This window comes from Mycteria americana, chromosome 5 (genome assembly GCF_035582795.1).
Source record: "Mycteria americana isolate JAX WOST 10 ecotype Jacksonville Zoo and Gardens chromosome 5, USCA_MyAme_1.0, whole genome shotgun sequence".
Classification (NCBI taxonomy): Eukaryota; Metazoa; Chordata; class Aves; order Ciconiiformes; family Ciconiidae; genus Mycteria; species Mycteria americana.
The window spans coordinates 38,361,830-38,378,108 of record NC_134369.1 but is presented as its reverse complement, the minus strand read 5'-3'; the positions used below and the strand labels follow the sequence as shown (position 1 = coordinate 38,378,108).

The 16,279-nt window shown below is 35.6% G+C and overlaps 1 protein-coding gene across 4 annotated transcripts in view; it reads left to right on the top strand.

Moving 5' to 3' along the window:
- RYR3 (ryanodine receptor 3) overlaps positions 1-16,279 on the top strand; it is a 249,473-nt gene that overhangs the window by 138,333 nt on the left and 94,861 nt on the right. For 2 of the 4 annotated variants that reach the window (XM_075503016.1, XM_075503012.1), the window contains exons 39-43: positions 5,090-5,363; positions 7,280-7,394; positions 11,704-11,833; positions 12,853-12,956; positions 16,040-16,175. In XM_075503016.1, the coding sequence (XP_075359131.1) occupies positions 5,090-5,363; positions 7,280-7,394; positions 11,704-11,833; positions 12,853-12,956; positions 16,040-16,175 (759 nt within the window). Of the gene's footprint in view, positions 1-5,089; positions 5,364-7,279; positions 7,395-11,700; positions 11,834-12,852; positions 12,957-16,039; positions 16,176-16,279 lie in introns of all 4 variants that reach the window. The other 2 variants (XM_075503015.1, XM_075503011.1) reach the window with 1 other exon arrangement.

The following is a 16,279-nucleotide window of genomic DNA, read 5'->3' as shown; positions in this document are numbered from 1 at the left end:
GTCATAATTTAGATAAAGCATATATATGGGGCACTCATTGTGCAGCCTTGAAAGATCGTTAAGGCACTGCAATTTCTTGTTCAAATTTAAAAATTGGAAAAACATTAGCAACTATTTTAGCTGGTTATCGATGTCACCGTGCCCACTATTCAGATTGCTCCCAGCTTCTGTTACAGGTTAATCTGCTGGCCTGCCCTTCACCTCCTTTCCCAAACTAGAGGCTTGTGGAGTGATAAAAGGGATAGTACCCCTCACACACAAGAAATGGCAAAGAAAGACTTTTTATTTAAGATAGTGAGTGATATGTCTGCTCTTTAGTTTTTCTGCAGGTAGAAATTAAAGGAGATCAATGATCTTGTTCATGTATTTTGGGAATAGAAACTATGGCTGTCAGGCTCACTTAACTATGGCTCTTCAGGTGCCTCTAACTTAGGGAGGATATCTGCTATTATAATATGAATCTTTCATGTAGGACCATATATTTTGAAGGTATACACTAGATTACTGGTCCTAGAACAGAAATCAGGAAATAGAATTTACTGGCTTGAACAAATGCCCTAATTCAGTTCCCACGTTAAAACAATGAACCATGGATCTTTCAAAGTGATCTTAGTGTGGATATATGAGAACGTTTGTGTGAAAAGCTTAAGTCTGTGTTGAATAATATCCACTGCATGTTCAAGAAAAAATAAAAAGATGCAATTGTAGCATTAAGTGGAAGAATCATAGATTGTGTCCTTTGAGACTTTGTTCCTTGGAGTGCTACTTACACTGAAACCACAGATTGTTAACTTGTTAGTTGTTACTTACAATAGACTTCCCACTGGCTGTTAGCTCCATTTTTTTGTTGGTTGTTTTTTAAATTTTGGTTACAGAACGTTTGGTTGCAGTACAGTACCTTTTGTGATTTATTAGCAGTCGAAAAGAATATCAGACTATTGCTGACTATTATTGAGATCATGTTGGAGTCATCACGTTTGATTGTTTCTCATCCGTTCTCATCTTTTGGCTGAGTTGCAAGGAGATCTTTTTCCTCAAGTGCAACAAACACAGCAGCTTCTCTGTTTCAGTATAGGGCAAAAGAGACTAGAAAGGATTAGAGGGGAGGAAACAACAGATCACTGTCACAATACATCTGATTAGAAAAAGAGACTCTAAGCAGACTCTGCTAAACCTAAACTACGATACACAGAAGGTGTAAGAGCAGCCTGGAAAGAACTATATTCTTAATTCCCGAGGGTTTTAATTCTAATGCCTCTTAAAGGTTTATTAATAAAGTGTTTGTAAAATTTTGCAAGTGTTTCTGGCTTTCCTCTTTGCAGGAGTTCAGCTAGAAGTCCTGAGAGTGTACTGCTGTGCTTAGATGTGGGCGAGTATATGTAAGTGGCTGGGAGCGGTGACTTGAGAAGTCTCTAGTTTTAGGCAGTAGAAACTGGACTGCAAAGTTCTGTATCTTTAAGGAATATTCAGATAAGAAATTAATCCTGGGAATGAGCCTTATACACTTGGACCTAGAAGCACTAAGCAGACTCTACAGTTTTGGAATAATATGATGGGTAAGACAGGCTGTAATGATTTAGATCCATCCAACCCGATACCTTGTTTTAAACAGTGACTGCAAATGGTTATCTAGGGACATGTAAGAATAAAACAATCAGATATGATATTTACAACTTTAATGCTGTCCCAGTCTCCAGTTATCTTCAGCTCAGGAGATTTCTTGAGTCTAAAGAGGTTTATCTTTTTATATCCCCATTGTATCTTTCTGACAGATATTTGTGTAGTCTCCACTTGAGCAAATGTGAACTTTAGCATCTGCCACATTTTTGACAGGGAGTTTCAGGGTTCTATCATCCATTAGGTGAAGAAACACCTTTCTTCTTGGCTTAGCTCCTGCCTTGTGAATGGGCTTCATTTGATGGCCTCCTCTTGTGTTGGATGGAAAGGTGTGGCTGAACTATGGGTTAACATAATGGCATAATGTACTCTGCTTTAATAATTCCTTTCTTAATAAATCCTGGCTTTTGATTTGATCTTTTTGACTGCCAGAGGATTTGAGTTGATACTGATAATTGAGCTGATATTTTTATAAGTTGATCAGGGAGGTCTCCCTCTTAGAGGTATTCAAAAAACATCTAGACACGGTCCTGGACAACTGATTCTAGGTGGCCCTGCTTGAGCACGGGATTGGACCAGATGACCTCCAGAGGTCCCATCCAGAACGATTCTGTGATTTTCATGGATCTATCTGCCAGATCTTATCTCTGTTAACATCTCATTGTTCTATTTATAAATGAGGACTATATTTTCAGACCTCATTTTATTTATGGTGACTTTATTTAAAGTGAATTTTCATCATTTTATTGCTCAGTTTTGTCCTTTTAAGTTCTGCCTTTTTTTCCATTACATTCATATTTGCTATCCTTCATAACTTTGTATCATCAAACTTGTTTGCATCTGCTTATCCCCTTCTCAGGTCTTTTAGGGAAGGAAGGTGCTTAACATCAGAGAACACAGCACAGATATATGCAGAACTTCACTGCTGTTTCTCCCTCTTTGTGACCACTACCATTTAGTTCTACCCTCTGTTTCTTATCTTTCAACCAAAAATTCATCCATGCAAGGATATGGCTAATTGATTTCTCCAAGGCTATTTGCCATACTGCCTAAAAGTAATTACATATAGCAATATGCTACTTAAAAGCTTATCAGAAGAAAAACATCAAAACCTTCAAAGGTACTAAAGCCTAAGAAACACTAACACTTGCTATGGAGGAACATTTTCCTAACTCCAGAGAGAAGCTCTAAAAACACAGGACCGTTGTGTTGCATTTACAGATGGAACCTCTGCGTAGACAATTCAATATCAAGGAAACAATTTGTTCTTCATTTGTTCATTTCATGAGTGTGTTTCTTGTGGAATATGATGTTTGTACTAAAAATTGTAATAATCTTTTAGTTACATGTATAAATATCTGACGGTTAACTCAAGTGTATAAAATCACCCTCATAATTGAGTCAGTGCAAATAATATTTTTGTTGCCAAAGTGGAAAATATCTATTTGGAGTGAATCATATGGTATTTTCCCTCATCAAACAAAAAAAATCCAAAACATCACATTATTTTGAAAGTAATAGTCCTTTCAATCCAACAAAAATTATGTATTTCTGGCAGTACTAAGGAAATTAGGAACTAGATTTGTAAAAAAAAAAAAGACAAGAACTTGTGCACATTTTGTCCTTTAGCCTCATGAGAGAGGCCATCACCTGACCTATCAAAGACCTAAAAATTTCACAGGAGGAAACCTTAACTCCTCCTTGAGTTTACCACTTCAGGTTGCTCTTTATCCCATGTTTATCCCCCTTATGCCACAATCAGAAAGCCAGAGTAAGTAATTATATTCTTTAATGAGATCATTGACTTTCTGACAGAAGAAGTGTGTTATTTTTATGTAACCAGAAATCAGTGACACTCAATGAGTTGGGAAGTTATGGGAAATTATTAGTTATTCTAGGAAAGAAGAGTTTAGTGCAAGAATCAAAGAAGAGGAGATTGCCTTGTTGCACTGAAAGAAGAAATTGTTTTGATTGAAGAAAGTTATACAGTGTTTTGGAACAAGGCTTGTTTAATGTTTTCATTCATAACATGCCCCTAAGAACAGGGCTGTCTTAATGAAATACAGAATCTGTCCCCACAGAAAAGAGCCTGTTTATTGAACAAAATCTGAGAATTAATGATGGTTTTCTATAAATCCATCATTAAGTAAATTGTAAGAGAAAAGAGTTAGCAAGTGAAAGGATAGTGTAGACACAAAAATAAATGGAAATACACTAGCTATAAACACTTTTGTGCTGGAAATTGGGAGGTGGCAGTTCTTACCAATGGAAGAACTTTGGGAAAGTCAAGAGGTAGCTTTGCTGGAAACAGTGGAAAGAAACTTGCATTGTTTTAAGAGAGAAGGTGATTATTCATGTTCTGCCTGATAACAACAATGAACATTTGTTGGAACAAGGACTGGAACGTGTGTTTTCAGTTTTCAGGTAAATTTCCTAAACTCTGGGCTCAGAAAAATTGTTTTCAGGGTCATTGAACGTGTAATGTATACAACAGAACTGCTTCAAGCAATATGCATTTTGTAGTTCCAAACAATACAATTATTTTAGAAAGTGTATTCCTAAGTGGTAGTGACTTTCCCCAAACAGATGGGAAATACAGATTAAATTCCCCTATTCTAAGTCAGTTTGCATCTCCTCCTTAGTGTGTTTGCATCATCATACAATTCTGAGAAATTTCCTCGTAGGTCATCTTTTTGAAGACAATGTAGATCCTTTGTTTGAACAACAAAATAGCTAAATATTCATCAAGTGAATGAGCAGCAAAAGCTGCTCAAGCCACCGTGGCTAGGCCCTGAACTGGGTATTTGATTTAAAAAGGCGGCTATCTCATCCTCCTTTCTGGCAGTTTTGTAGGTTTAGAACAGATTTTATTTCCTCCTCCCCCCTGGCAAAATTGATTGGCAAGCAGAGCTCACATTCATGAATATTTCTGCTGTAATTGTACTCATACTTGTCAGCCAATAAACTGTTTACTGAAAACTTAATTACCAATTTCTGTATTCCAAACCTACGCTGATGATCATCAAAAATACAATGTTTCTTTGGCATTATAAAATTAGATTTCAGTCATTCCTAATGAAAAGGTGTTTGTGCTGCACTTAATGTTATTTTATAAATCTTGATGTAGAAATGAAGGATAAATTAAAATTTTAAATATAGCATTTAACTTACAAGGATGATTCTTAGAATCGTGATCAACTAAGAAGTTTTCATTGCCAACAGTGCTGGTATTGACTTGAACGCTAAGATGATGTTTCTTGTTTTCCATCTCTCAAGGGCATCACACTTACCTTGAAAGATCTAAAAATTATTTTTCCAGTTGAAAAATCCTGTTCAGTCTGCTTGTGTTCTTTTGTTCTCTGACAACTGCCTCGCTGTCTGCTGTTATCTAATATTTTACTATAATACATGTTTTTGGCTTTTTTTTTTTGTTGAAATAGCTAGTAACATTTTATGTATTTTATTCTTTTAGCTACACTGAAAGAACTCATATCCCAGACCATGGTGCGCTGGTCCCAGGAAGATCAGATTCAAGATCCAGAATTAGTTCGGATTATGTACACCCTCCTTCGTAGGCAATATGACAGCATTGGTGAGCTACTGCAAGCTCTGAGGAAAGCATACACTATTAGTGCTGCCTCTGTGAAGGATACCATTAATCTACTTGCAGCACTGGGCCAGATTCGCTCACTTCTCAGTGTCAGGATGGGAAAAGAGGAGGAATTGCTAATGATTAATGGATTAGGGTATGGAATTAACATAATTTTATTTTTAAGTTTGTGTAAAGCTTTTTGTTATATAAGTAAATCCTTTCATTTTAGATCCTGGATGAAAATTACTGCTGTACTAAAATGCAGATATGTACCAGAAATTTTCATTTTCACAGATATTTCCTAGATGGCTCTAATTGATCTCTCTAGCAGTATCAAATGTGTCAAAGTTTCTGTGAACTAAGGTATTTTCTCATCTAAAGAAAATGGGCTCCTTTTACTATAGTTAAGCCTAATGCTTAAAGCTTCCTCAAAGTACATGTTTTAGCAGCTCTGGAGAAAACAGATAACTTAAATCTTTATTGGTTTCCATACTGCATCTTTCCCAAACTTAAAGCTCACATTATATTTCGTGCATGAGTGAATAAACTTGCTGGTGTCTTTTTAATTGGAAAGTTTATGCAAGCAGTTAGGTAGAACCAGCAAATTGTTGTTGTGATCTGAAATATTTCAAACTGGTTAGTATTTATTATGCCACCATCAGTGGCAACTTAAAGTATTTGAACACAGAAGACTGCTTATTTTAATCTTTATAACATCAGAATTATAAGAAATTGCCTTTATAAGAAATTATAAGAAACTATGAGAAAAATGCCTGCTGATGTGAGAATATTTTTTCTGCGTCTTTGCTCTGAAAATTTGCTGAAATTACCTCTGTTAAGCAGTGGTATTGTGGTGCATGCCTGCATGTCTGTTACTTCTTTTTTGTGAATAATTGCCAGATTAGACCATTTAATGTTGGAAGGAAAAAAAATTTCACAGAAAATTAATTACTTCAATTAAAATGGTGTATTTAAAAAGAGAGAAAATGATAGTACGATTACCTGAGAACTGTATGTATTTGTTCTTCATCAAGAACATTGAACAGTTTGTCTACAACACTTGTAAGGAACTTCCGTTATTCTTACTATTTCACTGTAAAAATTGTGGTGTTTTTGTAAAAATTGCAAAGACTAATCTTTTCAGTTGAATTGAGCAAGTCATGGTAACAACTCCTTAGTATGTGACAGTATTACCTAATTTGTCCCTGATGCTGAGTTTGTAAAGTTGCTGAGAATTCTAGGAGGGATAAAGGGTAAGTTTTGTCTAAACTTGGCATGTGTGTAGCCCCCTTCCCGGAGGTGCTGTATTATGAGTCATCTTCCATTCCCAGTTTTCTGTATTTCTTTCAAGCAGGCATGATGTCTGTTATTTGCCATTTGTTTTTAACAGGTTGACCTAAAATGTTAGAAATCCCTGGATTCCCTATTGAAACACATAAATTGTGTTTTGGATTATGAAACCAATACAGCGAATTCTAGAACATGTTGAGAGGATGGTGGGCAGAGTGAAAATGTTAAAATATTCCTATTTAAGGGGACTGTATGCCATTTTACATCTTCTGACAGATGGTCTTAATTTTGGAAATATTGATGAAACACATTTAACAGACAACCTTGAATATTAAGTCTATTTAGTGTCTTCTACTTTGTGAACTGAGAAAATTAATTAAGGGGTGTTACTGCAGAGGCAAGATTAGATTTAGATTTCTTGATCCCTGTTCTTTACTTAAAACAACAGAATATATTATTTTCCACTTAGATCATCACAGAATACATTTTTTCTTTAAACAGAACAGATGGTAAGAGCAATTTAAAGATGAAGAAATGCCATTTTGAAATAATTTCAAAGTTTAGATTCTTATTATATAGAATTCATGAAAATTAGAGGAATGACAGCATATTGAAATGTGAAGCATTTAGTTGTCAGGTGTTTTTGTATTATGCTGAAATCTAAGAATTTGAAATTACGTTACTACAGTGAATGCATGTTTCTGAAATCTCTAATAATGCATGATTTAAATTAAAATGGTGTTTCTTAAAAACACATTGTTGCCTTTTCTTCCATTATAGGGATATAATGAACAACAAGGTGTTTTATCAGCATCCTAACTTAATGAGAGTCTTGGGCATGCATGAGACTGTTATGGATGTGATGGTGAATGTGCTTGGCGGAGATAGATCTCAGGTAATTTCACCATAATTTTATTGTGTGTTTTGCATTTTGAAGCTTTCCAAAAGTATACTAGGATGATTAAGAAGAAGTAGCTGAAGAAAAATAGATCTCTCTCATGTAAGATTTTTGCTTGTCCAAATTGAAATATTGATTAATGTTAAAAATAGTATGGTTTTTATAGTACTAGAGGGAGAAGCCCAGCATTCTAGGACTTGATTTTTTTAAAAGTTAGTGAGAGGTTATAGGTGTTCCATTTGTCTTTTAATAGGACTTGAAAAGGTTTTGTTCTTACTTTAAATTAAATATATATGTTAGCTGCATTTATGGGAGGTGTAGCTCTGGTGGGAAAATGTACCTCTTCATCTTAGATGAAGTGTTATTAGCAATAAACTATAATCAGAGACTAACACCAACTTAATTTTGAATGGTCAAATTCAAATACTTGAATTGAGCAATAATTTTCTTGCAGTGTTGTATTTTCCCATTTCTTTGCATTATGCTTGAATATATATGTGTTAGTTTAAAGGCAGAGTGGCATAAATTTTGAGAAGCTTCACTGGACATTTAGGCTACTGAAGAAAGTCAGAAGTGAAGCGGTCTTCTTTCTTCTCTTTGCTTATGCCTGATGGTTTTTATCCTGTTGCCTCCCTCCCAAAAAGAGGGGTCTCCTCTGATCCCAATACCGCTTGCCTTGTTTTCTTTTGCCTGGCCACTCATTCTTATGTATTTGGAACAATTTTCAGCGCATTTTACTACCTTGTGCTTATCTTGTCTCTGTCTGGCAACTTTTCATTGCTTGAATGCCTTCGATGTGCAGCTACACCCCTCTTTCTTTGCCTCTTTGGCCACGTAGATAATATACTTCTGTAAAACACTTATACGTGTGTCTGGCTATACCATCACAGTGTTACAAAGTATTCACATACTGGTTTTAGTCATTCTGTTTTAATATGTTCATATTTGAGTTCAAGGCAAGCTACAATTAATTATAAGATGATTATTACTTTCCTAATTTATAGATGTCACAACCCTCTGTTTTTGCTACAATGTAAACATAGTCAAAGGTGACGAAAAATCCCCAAAACAACAACCCCACAATGCCTTCTAATTCTATTAAAAATGTTTTCATAGAAAATTGCAGTAACACAGATCTACAAAAACACTTTACAGAACTTACCATTATATCCTTCAAAGGGAATGCAGACCTAGAAAATTACTTGGTAACCTGGTGTTGCAGCATTTAATGTGTCTGGCCGCCCAAAATCTCCTGTTTCATGTCTCTGTCTTTATGAAATGAATGGGTAGAGTTAGGTGCCTCAGAAGGAATCCAAAACCTCACCTACTGAACTGGAACTGGCATAGGAGGAGAAATCTTATGAAGAAGTATGGACAAGAAATAGGGTGTGTTTGGAATTTGATCTATTCCAGACTCCAGTGCCTCATTTTCCCTTTAAGTGTGGAAACTTTGAGATACTCATGATTCAGAACCCATAATTTTCTTACGGAGTCACAGGGCTACAGTCATGCTATGAAATAACACAGCAAGCTTATTAACAAAGAGTTTTGCACACCATTAGCACAGATTTTAGATATTGTAGTGGGGAGATTTCGCAGAACAAACCATTGGGCAGGGAACTGTACAGGCAGAGAAGTGTTGCTTCTGAGTTCCAAGCCTGAAGTTTCCTTCATAGGAACTGCAACCTTGCAGGGAGAGAACATACTGCTTTTAAAGTGATTGTCATCTGCTGGCATGCTTGACTTCTGATCTGGCAGAGAAGTCTCACTTGAAAGGTTGTTGACCCTAGGTAGAACCACTAGGCTGTAATCTGGAAAAGGCACATGTTTGTGCATGCTGCAGATCTTTCTGCCAGGTAAGGTATTCTGCTGAATAAAAAGGAGTAGGGCCAGAAACAGTGAGCATGCCTTGGTCAGCTATGGTTTTATATACTCATTTGATTCTCTGTGAGTTTGTCCAGTGAGTCACTTATATACAGTTCAAGTATAGTGGTGGCATCAGGCACTAGAACACTGCTTTTCTTGCTCTCAAGCGAGTTCCTCACGTCTAGATTGTTAGTATGTTCCCTTTCGTTTTCTCTTTCCAGCTTCATGGACATTTCTTTCTGTTATAGCTTCAAGAGATGGAATGAGCAACCATGCAATGTAGTTTCTGGTTTAGGGATTGGGCATTTTCCTAGGTTGTGGCAGCAGATGGTTAAGCTAGATCTCCAGCTTCTTGGATTAAATGATTTTATCATGAGGCTGTATTGAGACATATAGTGAGAGTGTTATAGCTCACACTTCTCTGAAGGAACGGTGAGAAGGTAAAACCTTGTCAGTTCAAACTGAAGAAAATTTATGCCAGGCTTCTTTCCAGCTGCGCTATTAATAAATGAGTCAGAAACAGATGAGGAGATCTGTGGAATATGGTGTGGCTGAAGGTATCTCAGTACCTTAGAAGTATTTTGCTAGTACTGGCTAACAAAACCCTGGAAGGGTACTTCATTGGTGAAATGTGTATCCCAGAAAATACTTGGGCAAGCTTTCAGCATTTCCATCACAGTTAGGTTTTAGTGTGTATCTTAATGCCTAAAACAGTTATTTTAAAGACTATGTCTTTAGATCTTATAATTGTGGAATCTTTGTCATGTTGGTTTCTGGTGTTGGTTGTTCATTCATTTTCAGAGAATCCTAAGCAACACCCTTTTTGGCTGTCAGAATTGAATCGTTTTACTTCAAAATTGTTTCTTACTGATTGAAAATTTTAGAATTCCATATTCATACGTATTCCTGTCAATAATGAGGAATTTCTAAAATTACAGTTTTTAACAGTATTGTTGTTACTATAATTTTCTAAACAAAATTATGGCACACATTCTGTTAAAATCCCTGTAAATTTGGACAGTGGAAGCTTAGTTGAATGTTTTCATGAAGGAATGAATGTTTTTCATTCATTTTCGTCTGTCCTACATTTAAGAACAGAAATCATGTATAATGCTGCTTGTACATAATAGCTCCTTCATGACTGAAATAGACAAATGAGCCGCATATATTAGCAAAAAAACTATGCCGAAGTAAAACTGCAGTTAATCAAGTCTCCGGAAGTTAGGAAGTGTAACTGATGCCTTGAAAAGACAATACATATCATATAGCTTTTAATTACATAATGTCTCATTAAGTGTAAAGGTTGCACCTCTCAGAATGAATTAGAGTTGTGTTGTAAATAAGACAACATTTATTAGACTTTGTTATAATAAAGTATAAGCAATATTATTTATAGTTGAAAGGTACGAAGTGAAGGAGGTAGTATGTCATAGGAAGAAAAAAACCCATGGTATTGTGATTAAAATGCTCGGATATCACATTGGATATTACAGAATATAGAATACATTCCTAAAGGGTGCTAGTCAGATTATTTAAAAAAGAATTCTCCTTGATGGTAGTGAATTTTCTGATTAATTTTGCGAGTATCTTTAGGACATAGATCTGCAAGTGAACTTGACACTTTTTAAAAAGTGCTGTATAATGGTACATTTAATAAATCAGATAGAAAAACCTTTAAACAAGCATCAAAAATCTGTCCCGTGATTTTTGATCTTGTTCTTTCAGCTCCTTTCAGTAAAATATGAGAATGACATAACTTGTTCATCTCGGAAGATGTTATGACTAATTGCAACTTGTGAAACATTCTTTCACAAGTGCTACAGATGAAATTATTTTCTTTTCAGAGGGGAAATCCTTGTACATAGTGTGCAGTAAATAAAGTGTTGGGGTTTTTTTTTTTGCTTTTGGTTTTAAAAGCATTGGATAGTTAATGCGATGTAATGTTTTGTTTTATCTTATCAGGCCTATGCATTGAACAACGTTAGGAGTCTTGTAGAAATGTTTTATATGAAGACTGTATATTCTTATTGTAATATGGGAGGATAAACTAAGGTTCTTGAATATTCTTTATTCTGCTATGACTTAATATTGGGGGTTGAACTTGTTATCGTAATGCTGCTAAGAGAGAGTTTTTGTATAACTGCATTTGCTAGTCTGCAAATTGCTTTGATGGGAATTATTTCTCCATTTTTTTCCCCTTATATGTCCCCTATAGTCCTCTGCAAAATGATTTTTCAACATTTCAAACCTAATGACCTAATGGATATAAAAGTTAAAAGGAAACGCAGGTCCTTTCTTAAGTTAGAAGCAAAGCAACTGTCAGCTGGTTATCACCTTGGTAACTTCACTATACTTTCCTTATTAGGAGTGCAGGAAGAAGAATTGGAACAGATTGGTAATTAACATATTTCACTGCTTTGTCAACTTTCTTCTTCAGCAGATCGTTTTTCCTAAGATGGTGGCAAGCTGTTGTCGATTCCTGTGCTACTTCTGTCGAATTAGTCGTCAAAACCAAAAGGCCATGTTTGAGCATCTTAGTTACTTACTGGAAAACAGCAGTGTTGGACTGGGTACGTCATGTAGCTGTAACAGCTAAAAGCAAGACCAGGAGGAACTGTGATATCACAAGACTAGTATCTAATTTGTATAGCAAGTTGAAGCATGTGATGAAGCCTCTCTGAAGCTTAAACCACTTTGTGGTTTCACCTCTAACTCTTTTTTTTTTCTATTTTCCTTTCATCCTTATGTGCCTGTTAATTGTACTAGGAACAGAATAGTCTAAATCTGTGTTTTTAAGTACCTTGAAAAATTTTGATTAAATCCATACAGTTTGACATTTTTTCCATTCAAAATAGTTGTGATTGGAAATCTAAGATTAAATTAACCCTTTATGGTGCTTGCCTGTTTCATCTGGTTTCATTTCCCTTCCCTCTAAAGTTTAAGCCACTGATGTGAATTTCATATTTTTCCATTGGAACACTGAATGTATGTTTTTTAATGTGTGTGCATTAGATTTTGTAACACAAGGAAAATTGTCTTGGCTAGATAGGTGGTTATATTAATAAGGTGTAGCAAGGCAAGTTAGCGTGTGATTTCACAGTGCTTTAGCTGTTCATGGTGACCATTTCAATGCCTGCATTTGCCCATATTAAACACAGAAAATGGGATAAGACTAAAAGAAAGAAAACAGGTAACACTGAAGCTTGAAAATGTCTCTTTTAGCTGAATATAGGCATATTTTAAATTCTTGAATTGTTGTGCAGAATTACATAGTTAACATGTTCCTCTGCTAAAGAAATAATATAATATCCTCTGATTTGCCATGTTGTTAATACTGATTTCTTCATCTGCATTTAAAACCAGTGTGGTTGAGTATGCTTATAGGTATGGATGTCAAGTCAGAAAAAAATTTAAGCATTTCTTCTACATTCTTTAAAATAGTTAACCATGTTCTTGATTGAAGAACAGCCATACAACATACTGTTAATACATTTATGTTCTAGATTCCAGTGTGATTGCTGCCCTCTGCTGCATGACTGTGATTACTGCAAACTGAGTTTAATTATTGTGTATTAACTTTCTTCTGCAGCATTTCCCTCAATGAGAGGTTCGACACCACTAGATGTTGCAGCAGCCTCTGTAATGGACAACAATGAGCTTGCACTAGCATTGGAGGAGCCGGATCTCGATAAGGTAAGTGATCACTCTGACCTGTTTACCTATTTATTAAATAGTCTACTTGTGCTAGAAGGGAAAAGGGCAAGTTTGATCATAGTAATTTTTGGATATGACCTCCTCAGAAATACTTGCTCTAGGTATGTGCTGTCTCAAGATAAGATTGACTGAGCAGTATTTTCCCTGGTATTGCTTTATGCTTAGTGGGAATCACAGCAAAAGAGATTTATCTCTATCTTCGGCATCCTTTCACTATTGTTATCAGGTAGAAAGGATGACAAGAAAAAAGGCATGAAACAGGAGAAAGGCATATGAAGAAACATTGTTTGGGGAGGAGCAAATTTGAGAATTAAGAGGAGAATGTGAAGAAAGGAAGCAGGTCTTTTGGCTTAAGTAAATCATAGAGATTGATAGGGATGGAGGTAAGAGCTAAGAGAATGGAAGGGCAGGTATTTGAAGAAGGGAAGTTGGAACAGGATTTTAAGGGTAGTTGCAGTAGGAAACTGAATCCAGGACTCAGGTCATTGGCAATGGTTAGGAATAAAGGGAAATGTGAGGAGAGGCAGGATGAACTAGAAATGGTGGGTAAAAGGATATGAAAAATGGCATGAAAGTTCTTTGTGTATCCAGGAAGGAAAACAGATTAAGAGATGGAAGATGGGTGCACAGTCAGAAGAGGAGGAAAGCAGGGAAAGGAAGTGATATGTGCTAGCACAGCATTGGGGAACAGAAAACAGAAGGCAGGGTTTAATATAAATGGAGGAGAACAGTTAAGCACCTAAATGATAGCTTAGCACAGGGAAAGCCTCTGTGCAGTATGGGAGAATCCTGTGATGAGACTAGAACCAGTTGGGGGGGGGGGGGGGGGTTGATCAGCATATGCTGTGGGAGAGGAAAAGTTGGGAAATGGAAATAAATGGACGTATGATGGGGATAGCTAGGAGAAGAGACAAGAATATGAATGGGAAGGGTGTGAGAGAGCATGGGAATATACTAATTAGATAAAGGTATTGTTGAGAACAATTATCAATTCTGTATCACTTGCAAAATTGCTGAGAGTGCACCCTGTCCTGTCATTAATAAAGATATTAAACAGTATTGGCCCCAGTATCAACCCTTGGGATATGCCATTAGTGACTGTCTCATATTTTCATGGAAAGTACTGTAGGGCAAGTCACTTAAACTGAATTTCATTGTTGACCATTAACTGCATGTTCCTCATTTGCTGATTGCTTACCTTGGAATACTTGGCACCGTACAAGTGCTGAATGTTCAAACACTAATAGGTATCAGCTGTAACATACACAGTATTTTATGCTGAAAAATCAGGCTGTGTGTGTCTCAGACTGGGCTTCCCAAATTCATCAGTCATTTTAGCTGTAAGAATGGTTATGTATTGGCTGCAATATATTAACTTTGGTGAGTCAGTAACTTTATCTAGTGCAGTATGTGGATGTTATTCAGTAAATAAATCTATATACTGAATAACAAGAAAGAACAAATACTGTATAGCTATGAGTTCGATGAATGTGGCATACATACCCTACTCACAGAATGATACAGCGTTTCTGGGTGACTAAAGCTTGTACCATAAAGCCTGTGTTCAAAGCAAATAAATTACACATAGACAACAACTTCTGAACTTTTGCCATTGCATATTTGATCTCTTTTTACTGCATATGTGTGAATGTGTGGAAGGTAGGGGATTGCACAAGAAAAGTATCCCACAGGCTGACGACTTACTGTAGTAAACTGAATAGATTAAAATTATGGGGTTTGGTGGTAGTATTATAAAATCTGAAAAGAGGTGGGAGAAGAGATTTATTCTACAAGTTTTCTCATGTTCTATACAAGCTGCATCTCTAGACTCCTACAAGTGTCTGTTCACTCATATCTTCTGAATGGATACTAGAAAACTATCAAGTCCTGTTAGGAATTGCATACTTTTTCCACCAAGTGCACTGAGTAACTTCCTTACTGCATACTGTAACAAGCAAATTTTTCACATCAGCCCATTTTTGCTCTGTTGCAGCCTTTTGGAAGCAACTTGTATACTGTATCAGCAGAGGTATAATTCTTCTTCCTGAATTCAGAACTAGTTTCTCTCTTAGGGCATTAGGTAATGACTAAATATGATCTCGTGGATGATGGAATTGCTATAGGACACTTAAGCAGAATAATGTTTCTCCCTTTTCCAAATAGAAAAACCTATCTCCCTTTTGCCACCTGTTTTTGGCTGCCTTCCATTGTAAGAAATGATAATTTGCATCTCTTTTTACAGGTTCATGAAAGATTCTTGATTATTATTACCTAGTTCAAAATATATTTAAGTACTATAATCATGTTCATATGTTGTCCTTTGTGTATTTTACATAAAAACAAAAATCACATGTTTGTGCAGTTATCTGCACATTTCCTTTTAAATGATAGAGAAATCATTCTGGTACGTTTCAGAAATTCAGTTTGCTATAATTAATGAAATTTGTCATCATTTCTCAAAGATTTCTCTTAGTTAAACGTATTCCTCTTGATAAGAAATGCTGTGTTTGGAATTTACATATTAACAAAAATTTTAATCTTTCTGGTTTCAGACTGTTAAAACTGTTCACTGATATTTATTGGTCTTCTGAAAAATGTAATTGTTTTCTATCTGTTAAAATCGGAATTACAGTAAATAAACTTTTGATGTAATATTTATTTTGCTATTGTAGCAAATTAGCCATACATGGTTATTGATGCAATTTTTAAAGTTGTTAAATAGTATTTTGACTGTTGTTTATGTACTGTAAAAAAAGATCCGAATTCCACAATATTTTATTCTACTTTTCATATTCCACATTTGTTCATGATGTTGTACTGTTGTGTCATCATATAATTAGGTAACTTCAGAAAGAGAGAGTACTTTTTTCATCATCATCAAAAGCAAGAGCTAGAAACTAAGACTGATGCAATAATGAGCTATGTTGGTAGTTTCTCAGGTGAAACACCTAGTATATAAAAACCTTGTTATTAAAAAAATTGACTATGTTCATTTTGTTTCATACTTACTTTTAGAAATTTATTTCTAAACACATGAATAAATGATTGCTTCTGTATTGTAGGTTGTTACCTACCTGGCGGGTTGTGGCCTGCAGAGTTGTCCAGTATTGCTGGCTAAAGGATATCCAGACATTGGATGGAATCCAATAGAGGGTGAACGTTACCTGTCATTCTTAAGATTTGCAGTTTTTGTTAACAGTAAGTGTAATTTCTTGGCATCCAAATTCCATCAAAAGGTTTCCTTAAAATCACTTTTGTAACCGTAAAAATATGTTAATGGATGAAGAGAGGTTAATGCATAC